This window comes from Thamnophis sirtalis, unplaced genomic scaffold (genome assembly GCF_051295495.1).
Source record: "Thamnophis sirtalis isolate CommonGarterSnake01/CBP01778 unplaced genomic scaffold, rThaSir2_p1.2 scaffold_1, whole genome shotgun sequence".
NCBI classification, from domain to species: domain Eukaryota; kingdom Metazoa; phylum Chordata; class Lepidosauria; order Squamata; family Natricidae; genus Thamnophis; species Thamnophis sirtalis.
In genome coordinates, this window is record NW_028261381.1 from 7,796,680 (window position 1) to 7,810,547 (window position 13,868).

At 41.2% G+C, this 13,868-nt stretch overlaps 1 protein-coding gene across 2 annotated transcripts; it reads left to right on the plus strand.

Moving 5' to 3' along the window:
- The first annotated feature begins 79 nt into the window (after positions 1 to 79).
- On the plus strand, positions 80 to 12,604 carry KCTD18 (potassium channel tetramerization domain containing 18). Of its 2 annotated transcripts, XM_087707342.1 has the most exons (7): positions 80 to 348; positions 2,973 to 3,176; positions 4,649 to 4,860; positions 6,273 to 6,466; positions 7,496 to 7,590; positions 9,717 to 9,819; positions 11,203 to 12,604. In XM_087707342.1, exons 2-7 carry the CDS (start codon positions 3,020 to 3,022, stop codon positions 11,750 to 11,752), a joined length of 1,311 nt encoding a protein of 436 aa, XP_087563468.1. In that variant the 5' UTR covers positions 80 to 348; positions 2,973 to 3,019; the 3' UTR covers positions 11,753 to 12,604. The 2 variants fall into 2 exon arrangements, with proteins under 2 accessions (XP_087563468.1, XP_087563475.1); XM_087707349.1 differs by lacking the exon at positions 80 to 348 and having other exon boundaries at positions 3,007 to 3,046.
- The last annotated feature ends 1,264 nt before the right edge of the window (positions 12,605 to 13,868 follow it).

The following is a 13,868-nucleotide window of genomic DNA, read 5'->3' on the forward strand; positions in this document are numbered from 1 at the left end:
ACGGGGGAGGTCTTTGGACTTTCTAGACGACCCCCCCCCCTATTCTTGCCCTGTCATCCTCCTCATGTTTGCCTCGACGCGCGAGGGGCCTCACGGAGGGAGGGACACTTTCCCCCCCCACAAGTGGTTTCTTATCGTCCTATAATTGCATCCATGGATTTTTTTTGATCCGGGGGATGCTTTAAGAGCGGGCGCTTCCCGCTGCCCCCCTTAACCCCCCCCCCATCCAGTCCTCGCATGACTCCTCTTCCGCCTCCGTCCTTTCCGCCGGATATGGAGATGGGAGAGGTAGGCGGGGTTTTGAGTGCCACTCCCGAACATTTCCGGGCGGAACCTCGGACTAGGAAGGTAATGGACCGCGGAGCGTTTCTTGGGGTTTCGCCTCGCTCGGATCCCCTTCTTATGCCGTTACAGCGAAGCCCTTGTGCTCGCGGCTTCCTCTTCCTCCTCCTCCAGTCGCTGCTGTTTTGGGGCTGTAGGAGAAGGAAGGGGAGCGGCTTGGGTTTCTTTCCCCACTCCCTCCCTCCTGCCCGGTTGCTGCGTTGCCTGTCCCATGGCAACGCATAATGTCTTCTTTTATTTTTTTTAATTGAAAATTTTGAAGAAAAAAAAAACTTTTACAAATGTTTACCTCCCCCCCTACCCTCCCCACCTAACCCCCCCCCCCCCCCTGGCTCCCCCCCCCGGCTTCCCAGAACCAATAAATCTTTTAACAAAGATATTCTAAGATAAACTTTAAAAAAAAGTTAGTATCATCTTTCATTTGAGCTTTAACTCCTCTTTGCTAGGCTAGCTCTAAACAGATTATGTCATTCCTTGTTTCTTCAGTCATAAGCTATCTGGAATAGCAATAGCAGTTAGACTTATATACCGCTTCATAAGGCTTTCAGCCCTCTCTAAGCGGTTTACAGAGTCAGCATATCGCCCCCCACAGTCTGGGTCCTCATTTCACCCACCTCGGAAGGATGGGAGGCTGAGTCAACCTTGAGCTGGTGAGATTTGAACCGCCGAACTGCAGATAGCAGTCAGCTGAAGTGGCTGCAGTGTCCCATATTTATTTTGAGTATAGTCAATCCATCTTCTCCACTCCAGTTTATCTCTCTCGTTTGAATGGTCCTTGAGATATGCTGATATTTTAGCCATCTCAGCTAGGTTTGTTACTTTTAAGGTCCATTCTTGAATAGTAGGCAAATCTTCCTTCTTCCAGTATTGCGCCACCAGCAGTCTTGCTGTGGTTATTAAATGCAAAATCAGGTTAATCTCTACAACTGTACAATCAGTAATTATACCTAACAAAAATAATTGAGGGGTAAACTTTATCCTTTTTTTAAAGACCGTTTTGCATAATCCGCCATATTTTTATCCAAAATGCTTTAACCTTTTTACAAGTCCACCATATATGATAGTATGTAGCATCAGCACAATCACATCTCCAGCATTTAGGTTGTAAATTCGGATACATAAGAGGCCAGTGCATAATGTCTTCTTAAAGAGGAGGCAGATTGACTGATTTAGCAGGGAAGGCAGGATTCCTTCAAATAAGATTGCAAAAATCTGGTCAACCACCAGATAGGAGACAGAGCTTATTAGGACAATTTCATTGGACCAAGACATTCTTTTCCATTAATAGTTCCCTTGTGTTTTTTCATGGCACAGTGTATTTGGAACAAGGAATAGGAGCCGATATATTGAAGTGCTTTACTCATCAAGATGTTTTATTATTATTTGCTAAACAACTTTATATAAACCAGGCTGTTTTTATGGACTCCATGTATTTGTCTAGAAAAAGCCATAGAGCATATGTGCATTTATTTGATTTATAACCCACAGTTGCACAGCAGCTCAAGGTGGTGTAGAAAGGGGGCTGGCTCCTATTTTCCACCACAATGGCAATCCTACAAGGTCTCCAAAGCTTGGGTAATCTCTTCTGAAAAGAGGTTCTAATAACATATATTAATAACATATAATAATATAATATAATATATGTTATTATAATAACATATGTTACTCTGGGCATTAAGCATTTTGATGAAAAGTATATACTTTATGTCCAGAATTGCAAACCTCTGGTGGCACACAGAATCCTCTCTGCGGGCATGTGAGCCGTCGTCCCAGCTCAATTCTGCTGCGCATGCGCTTACACCTCCACTGGCCAGCTGGTTTTCAGGTCTCTGCAGTGCATGCATGGGGTTAGGTCGCACGTGGGGGGTTGCTCATGCATGTGGGGGGGTCATGCATGCATGCGTCGGGTGGGGTGCACATGGAGGTTGTCACGCATGCACGCAAGGGGGTGGAGCGTGGGAGGGGTCACACATGCATTGCATTATGAGTGTTTGGGTGTGTGCCGCACACACTTTTGTGTGTGTACTTGCGAAAAAGGTTAGCCATCACTGCTTTATGCTATGGTTAATCATTTTATTATTTTACTATGTCTAGAAATGCCTGAGGACATGGTCTATTCTAGCTCCAAATAGGCCTTTCCAAGTGTAGGAAACATTACTTTCCCAACGTACAGTATTTCTACTAATGTGACCAAGTTTCTTGGGATTAATGTTAAATAAGAATAGTTGGATTTTCATTTATAGATATCATTTGCTTTCGCTGTAATGGTTGAGAAAAAGCCACCTAGAAACAAGGCATTTGTAAATTATCTAACATTGGGATGCTCTCCAGATGTGTCGGAACTGCCACTCACAACATTCCAGCCACCATGACCGAGGAATGAGAATTATAGCAATTGAATCTCCAACAATTTTAAGAATGCTTGGTTAGAAGTGTGACCTAACATGTGCATTCTCATGATGGTGCGGATCTTAAGCATTTAAGAGATTTCTACTAATTGTCCAAAGGATTGAGCTGAAACATCAGCACAACATTTAAGTCATTTAACTATTTATTTTTGAGTGATAATGCTATCAGAATGCTAATTTTCTTAATCTTCTAAATTCAATTTTATATAAAATCTATTTCAGGTGTCAAAACACATAATCGAATCAACAATATTAGCTGACAGCAAGTGATGGATGACAGCAAGTCTGAAACGATGGTAGATATTATTCGACTTAACGTTGGAGGGTTTATGTATACCGCTAGACGTGAATCGTTATGCCGTTTTAAGGATTCGATGTTAGCAGCCATGTTCAGTGGAAGATTTCCTTTAAAAATGGATAATTCAGGTAAAGAGATGCCTAAATTATAACTAGCTAACACTTGAAAAGGGGAACACATGCATTTCTGTGTTTACCATAAGATAACTTGGCTGTAGACTTCTTTGCCTTATTTTTCCTACGAGCTTCACTACAACCTCTTGATTTCTTCCTTCTGCATCAGTTCATTCTTAGTGCAGCCCTCATTCTGCAGATCTGTACCATTTCATTCTACATAGAAATAAGTGTCCTGAGCTAAAGCCCAATGCACAGTTGGGGATATGATTAGAGTTGAAGGGGAAATATTTCATCAGTTTTTTGTTAGTATTTAATGGTTGGAACATTTTGTGGCGCCGAGGTGGCGCAGTGGTTAGAGTGCAGCACTGCAGCCTACTTCAGCTGACTGCAGTTCTGCAGTTCGGCTGTTCAAATCTCACCGGCTCAGGGTTGACTCAGCCTTCCATCCTTCCGAGGTGGGTAAAATGAGGACCCGGATTGTTGTTGGGGGCGATATGCTGACTCTGTAAACCGCTTAGAGAGGGCTGAAAGCCCTATGAAGCGGTATATAAGTCTAACTGCTGTTGCTATTGCTATTCAGGGCTATGTACAAGCTCCTGAAAGAAATAGATATATTTTTGAAGTAAACTCTCTTAAACAAATAAAGTCTTTGGTCAAGGACAGTTCAAACCTCAGCTACATATATTCTCTTCTATAAATATGATACGATGTTGGAAAATATACCTTCTGAATATGGTAGGTGTTCAAATTTGACAGAATTGAACAATGCTTTCTATGTAAACAGTAATAAACTAGAATGGGTTATGCATTAATCTAGTACAATGTGTTGAACTATGTCCAACTTGGTTAATACAAATTAAAAGTTTAATTGTATTTTCTTCTTCGTTAACACAGATTTACTGGGCAATATAATATGCTATAGTAATGGAGCAGTGGTGGGTTTCAAAAATTGTTCGAACCTACTCTGTGGGTGTGGCCTCCTTTGTGGGAGTGGCTTGCTGCCAATGTCATCAGATGGGAGTGGCTTGCCGCCCATGTGACCGGATATGAAGATGCCGACAACACTTGTCAGAACCACTTCAAATTACCTCACACACAGCACTGGCATGCATAAGAATATGATGTAAACTTGCTTTTTAAAAGGCATCTTTGGTTTGCGTTAAAACAACTTCAACACACGCAATGTTCTGATTGCACCACAAACACAGTAGTCATCCTTACCTTTCACAGAGGCACTGAGTTTTATAAATAGGAGCATGATAGTGTAGAATAATCATATCCAAGGACCAGTGGTGGGTTTCACAAAATTTTGGAACCTCTTCTGTAGGTGTGGCCTGCTTTCCGGGTCCACTGGTGGAACCTCTTCTAACCGGTTCGGTAGATTTGACGAACCGGTTCTACCGAATAGGTGCGAACTGGTAGGAACCCACCTCTGTAATGGAGGTATACAATGTATCTGTACATTTTTTTGTATCTGTTTTCAGGAGCATGTCTTATCGATCGTGATGGCAATCTTTTTAAATACCTCTTAAATTATCTTCATGGAGAAGTTTGGATTCCTGAAAATGAGGGAACACGAATGGCATTGCAAGAAGAAGCTGATTATTTCGGCATCCCTTACCCTTACAGTCTTGTTGACCATCTAGCTAATGAAATGGAGACATACTGCTTTAAAACAAATGTAGAACTTAAGAAGGTCAGAATTTTCCTATGTTCTTAAATTGTTCTGCAATATATACTCAAAATTTGATGGAAGGACAAGTAATGCATATTTCTCAGCTGGGAAATAACTTTTACCCTTTTATTTGGGCTTATTCCACAAACCATTTTGTCTAGGATGGGCTGGCAGTGAAAAACGTTTTTTAAAAAAAGTTAGCCGTGTGTGTGTGCGTGTGTGTGTGTGTGTGAATACATGTGAATAAATATTTATTTATTATTGGTAGGACTAAAGAAAATATTTGCAGTGTAATGTGCCAATCCTCACAATCCAATTGCAAGACATTTTTCATGCATTTATATGCATGTTTTTATGCATACATTAAAGCAGTGTTTCTCAACCTTAGCAACTTGAAGATGTCCGGACTTCAACTCCCAGAATTCCCCAGCCAGCGAATGCTGGCTGGGGAATTCTGGGAGTTGAAGTCCGGACATCTTCAAGTTGCTAAGGTTGAGAAACACTGCATTAAAGCATAGCCCTTCACTAATTGTAAACACAATTCAGCAATCCATTTCAATATTACTTTATTTTTTCTTAACATACTTTTAATAAAAATCTGTTTAAAATATTGTTAAGCTGTTTTTCAGAGTAGAAGTGGTAAGACTGCAGATAGCAGGGTTTTTACCATTGGCAAAATACTATGACTTCAATTATTATTATTATTTTACAATTGTATCACAGCGGCCAGTTGTTTCGCCGGATTTGGCATTGGTTACTAGTCGGGCCCCACCCAGGGGCCTAGGACGTTGTAACGGATTTTCGTAATATGCGTGCAGATCCAAGCAGTGCGGCTTTTTGCATTTGACTGATGGTGATTTTGTCAATTTTTAACTGTTTTAAATGTCGTTGTTGTTGTTATTATTGTTATTATTATTATTTTATTAGGTTTGTATGCCGCCCTATTCCCAAGAGACTCAGGGAGAGGATACAAAAAAATAAAATAAAAAACAGCAATTTAAAATTCTACAACAGCCGTAACCTCGAATGGGGCTGGATAGTTCAACAGCCCCAGGCCTGCCGGAACAGCCAGGTCTTAATCGCTTTGTGGAAGGCCGGAAGGGTAGTAAGGGTCTGGATCTCCACGGGGAGATCGTTCCAGAGGGCCGGAGCAGCCACAGAGAAGGCCCTCCCCTGATGGGTCGCCAGCCGACATTGGCCGGCAGATGGAATTCAGAGGAGGCCTAGTCTGTGGGATCTGATAGGTCTTTGGGAGGTGACTGGCAGGAGGTGGTCTCAATTCAATTGACATTGAATTCTGTCAATGTAATCAATGGGATTACATTGACAGAATTCAATATTTTGGATACTTTTTAATAACTCAAATTATGTAAACTATATTAAATAACCAGATTATTTGATTGAATATATGTGTTGGTATATTCCTTTTCTAGGCACTTGTAGGTTTTTGTGACTCTTATGGCTTAATCTGCACTAAACCAACAGTTTGGGTCTTGCATTACCTCAACACTTCTGGTGCCAGCTGTGAGAGTAGAGTAATTGGAATATATGCGACAAAAGCAGATGGAATAACTGCAGTTGAAAAGGAACTAGGAGGACGAATAAATAGTAAAAATATTTACAAAAGGTGAGATGTTTCTCAGTCAGGTGATTATATATATATTAACATACTATTATAAATGAATTTATATAACTCATTATGCAATTTCTGTTTAGAGAAAACAAATGGCAGATATGCTCCAGATGCTTTAAACTTCAGTATTACTCATTCCTTGTGAACAGTGACATACAGCTACCACGAAGTTAGGTTCCTACTATTGTGCTCAACAATAGGGACAGTTTTCTAAAAATAAGCAAATCTTTCCCTGTGTCATTCCTTTTGAGATTTGCTTATTTACCCAAATTGGTTAAGATTATATTTAATCTTATATTTAATCACAATAATAGTGCCATGAAATGCAACACAATAGAAATTACTTTTGGGTAGAAGAATATACTGTCTAAAACTTACTTAGAGTAACATTGAAGATTTAATATTAAAACTCTCCAATTACGTTTCTATATTGGTGTATTAACATCTGCTAGAAGATGCTTGCAGATATTCAGTTTCTCTGCTCTGGAATATTTGAGTACATCTGATACAGTTTTGAAGGGTATATAGGAAAAGGAGAGCAAGAGAAAATCCAGTAATGGAACTATATTTCTACTTCTGTTATGTCTGTGTAGTACCATACACAGACTGTGGCTAATAATCGTTATTAATAAAATTAAGCCTGGTATATTTAGACATATATTAGCCAGAAAATTCAATAGATTAAACAGTAATTCAGTCAAATGTAATCAATTCATTGGTTTTGGGGTAGTTACTCTTGCTGTCCATTCAGTTTGCTTATCTGGATACCTAGATGGAATTATTATGTAAAAATAACTAGGCAAGTAAGAATGCTGCATTTAGTCTTACAAATCATGTTATCAACATTCAGCAATGAAGACAGTGTAATCTAGTGCCGGTGCTTGGCTGAATAAAATAATTCACTTAAACACATAATTGTGTCTTATTGTGCTATGTTGCTTTGTTTCAACCATTTATGTTTCTTGGGTGAGAAAAAGTAACATTAGCAAAAACAATGTCTTTTTCTACATTTTTTTTTTCTAGAGAGGCTGGAAACAACATCCAGTACATTTGGAGTTACTATTCAGTAACAGAATTGAAGAAGATAATGGATGCATTTGAGGCTTGGGAAGGAAGAGGTATGTTTGTGTGTCTGTGTGTGTCTGTGTGTGTCTGTGTATTTATATTTGAAGATGGGATTTTATAAAAATATAATTATGGTTGGGGGGGCTTGAAGGTTAACCAGGGTATTTTTTCATTTATTTTTTATTCATTTTATTCATTCAGCAACATAAGAAAAAGGGAATAACTGGCTCTTAATGTAACAAAACCAGGATCTTGGGCATTATTATTACTCAGACTCAATCTATTATTTCACTATGGTAAGAAGGTAACCAGCAATTGTGAAATTTAAGAAATACCATTTCAAATATCATTTATTGGGTTCATGCTATCATCTGCTGGCATGATACTGTAGTTTGTGAATTTTGAAAACATGCATGTACTTTCCTGTTCTGACCCCCCTCGTTCCACCCCAAAACACACTCCGAGCCAGAGATAAAATTACAGCATTTAATTAACAGACAGACAGGTCCTTGGCAGCAACCCAGCACAGACAAGCTCGGGCAGCAATAAACACAGAGAAGGTTTGGCAGCAATCCAGCTTGCCAAGCTCACACAAAGTTCTCCGACATTTGATTCTGTGTTGACTTCTGCAAAGAGGGGCGTGTGCACAAGTAGCCTTTTTATAGTCTGGAGAGGAGCCTAATGACCATCAGCTGAGCGCAATTACCTCCTGTACTTGCGTAACTGTTCCTGACGCCTATTAGCTCTTCGATGGCGTGCATCCAGGAAGAACTTACTACTGGCGTCTGGCTCACTCTCCCTTGTCTCCTCCCCACTGGTCCAAGGCTCAGGTGCCTCCTGGTGGCCAACCAGCCTCTCTGCGCTCTGCTCAGAGTCGGAACCCTGTCCGGGGTCCTCCACATCCTCCAGAGCCGACTCATAGGGCCCCTCGCTGTCAGAGTCTGGTGGCAGCTCCACCGACTCCTGCTGGGCCACAACACTTCCCTAAAGAAGTCAGTTAAGTATAACAGCCATTATTTTGTTCCTTTTAAAGAAACATATTACTATTTCAGGCAAGTGCCTGAAATTGAGAAAAATAACAAATTATAAAAAGGTAAAAAATATTATAAATTAGAAAGTAGGAGTTGTATCCTGCAATCTTTCCCTCCCTCTACATATAAACAGAACAAGTACAGCAGGTTGAAAATCTTCCAAATGTTGGGAGGTATGCAGTAAAAGCATACTCAAATTGCTCCTGGTCTGTGGCCTCATTGGGAACTGGGCTGCGGAATAGCAGTAGACTTATAGCAATAGCAGTAGACTTATATACCGCTTCATAGGCCTTTCAGGCCTCTCTAAGCGGTTTACAGAGAGTCAGCATATTGCCCCCAACAATCTGGGTCCTCATTTTACCCACCTCGGAAGGATGGAAGGCTGAGTCAACCCTGAGCCGGTGAGATTTGAACCGCTGACCTGCTGATCTAGCAGTAGCCTGCAGTGCTGCATTTAACCACTGCGCCACCTTGGCTCAATGAGTGGCAAGCGAGCATGCAAAGCTCCATTTGTGCACATGAAACCATCCTTTTCCCCGGCGTTGCTGCCGGCTGCAGGTCCAGAGCTGGAAAGGTTGGAGGCCATTGAGAAAAAGGATGAAGAGAAGGAACAAGATTTCATATTTTTATGTCAGCGACTTCACTTACCTAATGCTGAATGTAGTTCACTTTTGTACGTAGAAAAAGATATTCAGAACATTGCTCTTTAATTGTGGGGGTTCACTGACAAATGCGCGCCCGACACAAGCGCGCCGACAAAACCACGGCGAGAAAATAGCAAGGTCAAAATCGCGCCCACAACAGCGCGCCGACAAAAGCGCACCATCAACAAACAACTTGAAAGCAAGGTAATAACCCTAACCCCAACCCTAACCCTTACCTTAACCCTAATCGCGCCTTTGTCGGCGCGCTGTTGTGGGCATGATTTCGACCTCGCTGTTTCCTCGCCGCGGTTTTGTCGGCGTGCTTTTTTCGTGCGTGCATTTGTCGGGTCACGAATTGTGGGAACACACAGAGAGATTCTTGTAATGAAGTTATGTTTCCAGTTGCATTAACACATTCCTTATTGCATATCAGTAAATTTCAGGTAGAAGTTACCAAATATATGCATCTTGAATATTGTGAAATGATGTGTTTGAAATTACAAGGTGCCAGCTACTGGCGAGTACCACAGGAGCTGATGGAGTGTTGGACTCTTGAGGAGCATTCTTTGAAAGGAAGCCTTCAGAATATGTCTCCCGTACGTAAACGGTAGGTATGGTGGTTCATTTGCCTGGTTTTAGCCTTTACATGGAATAAAAGTTACATTTGCACTCGAATTTTTGTATTCAGTATCTTTCGATAGAAGAATCATGTGTGTTACCATGTGATATGCAGTTAGTATGTTATAGAAGGTTCAGTAAACCCTCCTGCTTTCACTATGTTAAACAATATATTACAGAATACTAGGGTTGTGTATCTGTTTTGAAATTTATTGGGAAGAAATGTTTTAGACCTTGTGCAAATCATTTCATAGTGCAACTTTTTTCTCGACTCCATTCAAACCTGAAATAAAGTGTTTTTGCTTTAAGAATCGCATTTAATTCATTAATTCAATTTGAATAGCCTATCTCAACAAGTAATTATTGGCAGTGAACAATCTTAAACCATTTTTCAATGAAGGCATTTCTTAAAACAGCAATAACTTTTTTTTCACTCATTTTGGAAATTTCTTTAATGAGTATGCTTCTTCTCCTGCTCCTCCTCCTCTCACAAAAATCCATGTGTTATTCTCTTTACTATAAAATAAAGTGGAAAGTCCATTTTGTAATAATAATGACTATAAGAAAATATACTTTTAAAATATGATGACGTTATATTTGGTATTAAATAAGAATATATTTTTCTATTGTTTGTACCAAATACAAAGGATTATTAGTATCAACATGTTGTCCTAGTTTCTCATCCTTGATGTTTGAAATTTTTGATATATGTGTATATAGCTTTTAAGACAGATATTATCTATACCGTGTACGGGTTCTGGGAAGTCGGGGGGGAAGGAGGAGGGGGGTCGGGGGTGAGGGTGGGGGGAGGGAGGGATATATATTAGGCTAGACACGATGTGTTAGATCTCAATGCAACGTGACTTCACATGTATACTGTTTTTCTCTAATTTTTCTTTAAAAATAGGATAAGCCAAATACATTAACATATAGTGGAAATACACCGAGGGGAGGAGGAGTAGGAAAGAAGAAAGATGGGTAGAGAGGGATGGGAGAGAGGGTGGGGGGGAAGGCGAAAAGGAAGGGGGGGGGAGTGGATCTGGAGAGAGGAGTGGTAGAGGGCAAGGGGAAGGAGGGTAGAGGGGGATGATGGAGGGAAGATAGAAAATTGGAGGGTGGTGGAAGAAAGAGATGTATGGAGAATGGAAGAGGTATATTGGGCTTTTATTTTCTGGGGCATTGTCGACAAGAGGAATTGATGCAATTATTGTTTAATACTGTATGGTGTATACATGTGAGTGTATGAAAATGAAAATAAAATATATTAAAACAAAACAAAAACAAAAAAGGCAGATATTAGAGTAAAAATAATTTTTGCATATGTTGAATATTATACTTCTGTCTTTACTGGACTTAATAATTTTTTTCCCAGGCGAATAATTGGTTCTCTTGATGGGGAAGAAGAAACTCAGCAGAATAGCCGAATAGCTTGGAAGCCAGTTCAATTCTCTGGCCCCTCCACAAGTACCCACATCAAAGTTAAGAACTCAGCTTCTTTAAAGATAGCAGCATCTTCACATGCCCAAACAGCTCTGAAGTGTCCTAGCAGAGAGACCTCTTTAACAAGCAAAAAGATTTTCAGAACTCTTCCTGCAAGGACGGTATCATTGACTAAAAATTCTCAGACCTCTCTTAGAAACGCTGACCAGGGGGAAGTTGGCCAAATGATCCCCAAGTCTCCCTCATCCAAAAAGTTTGCAACCGGCCGGGTGATAAAACTGAAGCGGACTCCACTCTGTAATGAATCACAGACTCCACATTCTTCAACAGTTGTGAAGAAAGTTAAAGAGCAATTTCCATCTGCTGCAATTACTGATACTTCTACATGTCACTCGTTAAACGGTGAGGATTCGGGCCTTTCCCTGAGGTGCAATAGCATCAGAGATGGTCTGCAGAATAGCCAGCTGAGTGGCGATGTGTGACACTAACCTTCCAAGGTCATTCTTTTTTTTTAACTTCAGAAACTTTTACCACCCAAGAGTACAAAACAATCCCAGGTTGCACAAAAACAACCTCTACAACGCGCTCTACATGGGGCTGCCCTTGAAGAGTGTTCGAAGACTTCAGCTAGTCCAGAACGCAGCCATGCGAGCGATCGTGGGTGCACCCAGGTACACCCACGTTACACCTATCCTCCACGAGCTGCACTGGCTACCTATTAGTCTCCGGACTCGCTTCAAGGTGCTAGTCGTTACTTATAAAGCCCTACATGGTTTAGGACCTGGCTACCTGAGAGACCGCCTCCTGCCAATTACCTCCCATAGACCGATCAGATCGCACAGACTAGGCCTCCTCCGGATCCCATCTGCCAGCCAATGTCGGCTGGCGACTCCCCGGGGGAGAGCCTTCTCTGTTGCAGCTCCAGCCCTCTGGAACGAGCTCCCTGTGGAGATCCGGACCCTTACTACTCTCCCGGCCTTCCGCAAAGCCACGAAGACCTGGCTGCTCTGGCAGGCTGGGGGGCTGTTGAAATAGTCAGCCCCACAGGAACTATGAATGTTGTGTATTTTAAATTGTTATTTGTCTATTTATCCCCTTCCTTTGTTTATTGTAAGCCACCCGGAGTCCTTCGGGAGTGGGCGGCATACAAGACCAATCAATTCAATTCAATTCAATATTGGAAATAGGTCAAAATGCTCTAGTAAGAGGGTGGATGGTAGTCAGTTGGTGTTCACTTTTGTAAAGTACATTATAAATCATGAACTACAGATTAAATGTGGAACATTGGTCGTTTTAGAACAGTGTTTCTCAACCTTGGCCACTTGAAGATGTCCGGACTTCAACTCCCAGAATTTCCCAGCCAGCGAATGCTGGCTGGGGAATTCTAGGAGTTGAAGTCCGGACATCTTCAAGTGGCCAAGGTTGAGAAACACTGTTTTAGAATATTATTTATGCTAGATTGGGTGCGTTCCAAGGTTTTTTTAACTTTTTGAAACCTTGTGCAGTTTGATCTGGAGCTACTCAGCCTTCCACTCTTCTGAGATTGGTAAAATGAGGACCCAGATTGTTAGGGGGAATAAGCTGATTAAACTGCTTAGAGAGGATTGTAAAGCACTATGAAGTGGCATATAAATCTTAAGTGCTATTGCTATAGAGAACAATAAAGTCTCTTCCTCCTGAAACTAAGATTTTTACTCTGCCATTGTTTTGGCTGTTCTGCTTTCGTAGGTATGACCACATATTTCCATGATGTTAACCATGTTATGTTAAACATATATTAATATGGTTTGAGGTAGACTCTCTTACTACAAAGCAAGCAGAGATTCTTACGAAGATAGGTTCTCTGAGCATGCAGGAAAGCTGTGAATAAGAGCCGAGGTGGCGCAGTGGTTAGAGTGCAGTACTGCAGCCACTTCAGCTGACTGTTAGCTGCAGTTCGGCGGTTCAAATCTCACCGGCTCAGGGTTGACTCAGCCTTCCATCCTTCCGAGGTGGGTAAAATGAGAACCCAGACTGTGGGGGCGATATGCTGACTCTGTAAACCGCTTAGAGAGGGCTGAAAGCCCTATGAAGCGGTATATAAGTCTAACTGCTATTGCTATTGCTATTGAATACAGAAGGATCTTGACAAACTTGAACATTGGGCACTATCTAATAAAATGAAATTCAATGGTGAAAAGAGTAAGGTTCTACATTTAGGCAAGAAAAATGAAATGCACAGGTACAGTATAAGTGGTATCTTGCTCGATAGTAGTAACTGTGAGAGGGATCTTGGAGTCCTAGTGGACAACCATTTAAATATGAGCCAGCAGTGGGCAGCAGCTACCAAAAAAGCCAACACAGTTCTAGGCTGTGTAAACAGAGGGATAGAATCAAGATCATGTGAAGTGTTAATACCACTATATAATGCTTTGGTAAGGCCACACTTGGAATACTGCATTCAGTTTTGGTCGCCACGATGTAGAAAAGATGTGGAGACTCTAGAAAGAGTGCAGAGAAGAGCAACAAAGATGATTAGGGGACTGGAGACTAAAACACATGAAGAACGGTTGCAGGAACTGGGTATGTCTAGTTTAATGAAAAGAAGGACTAGGGGAG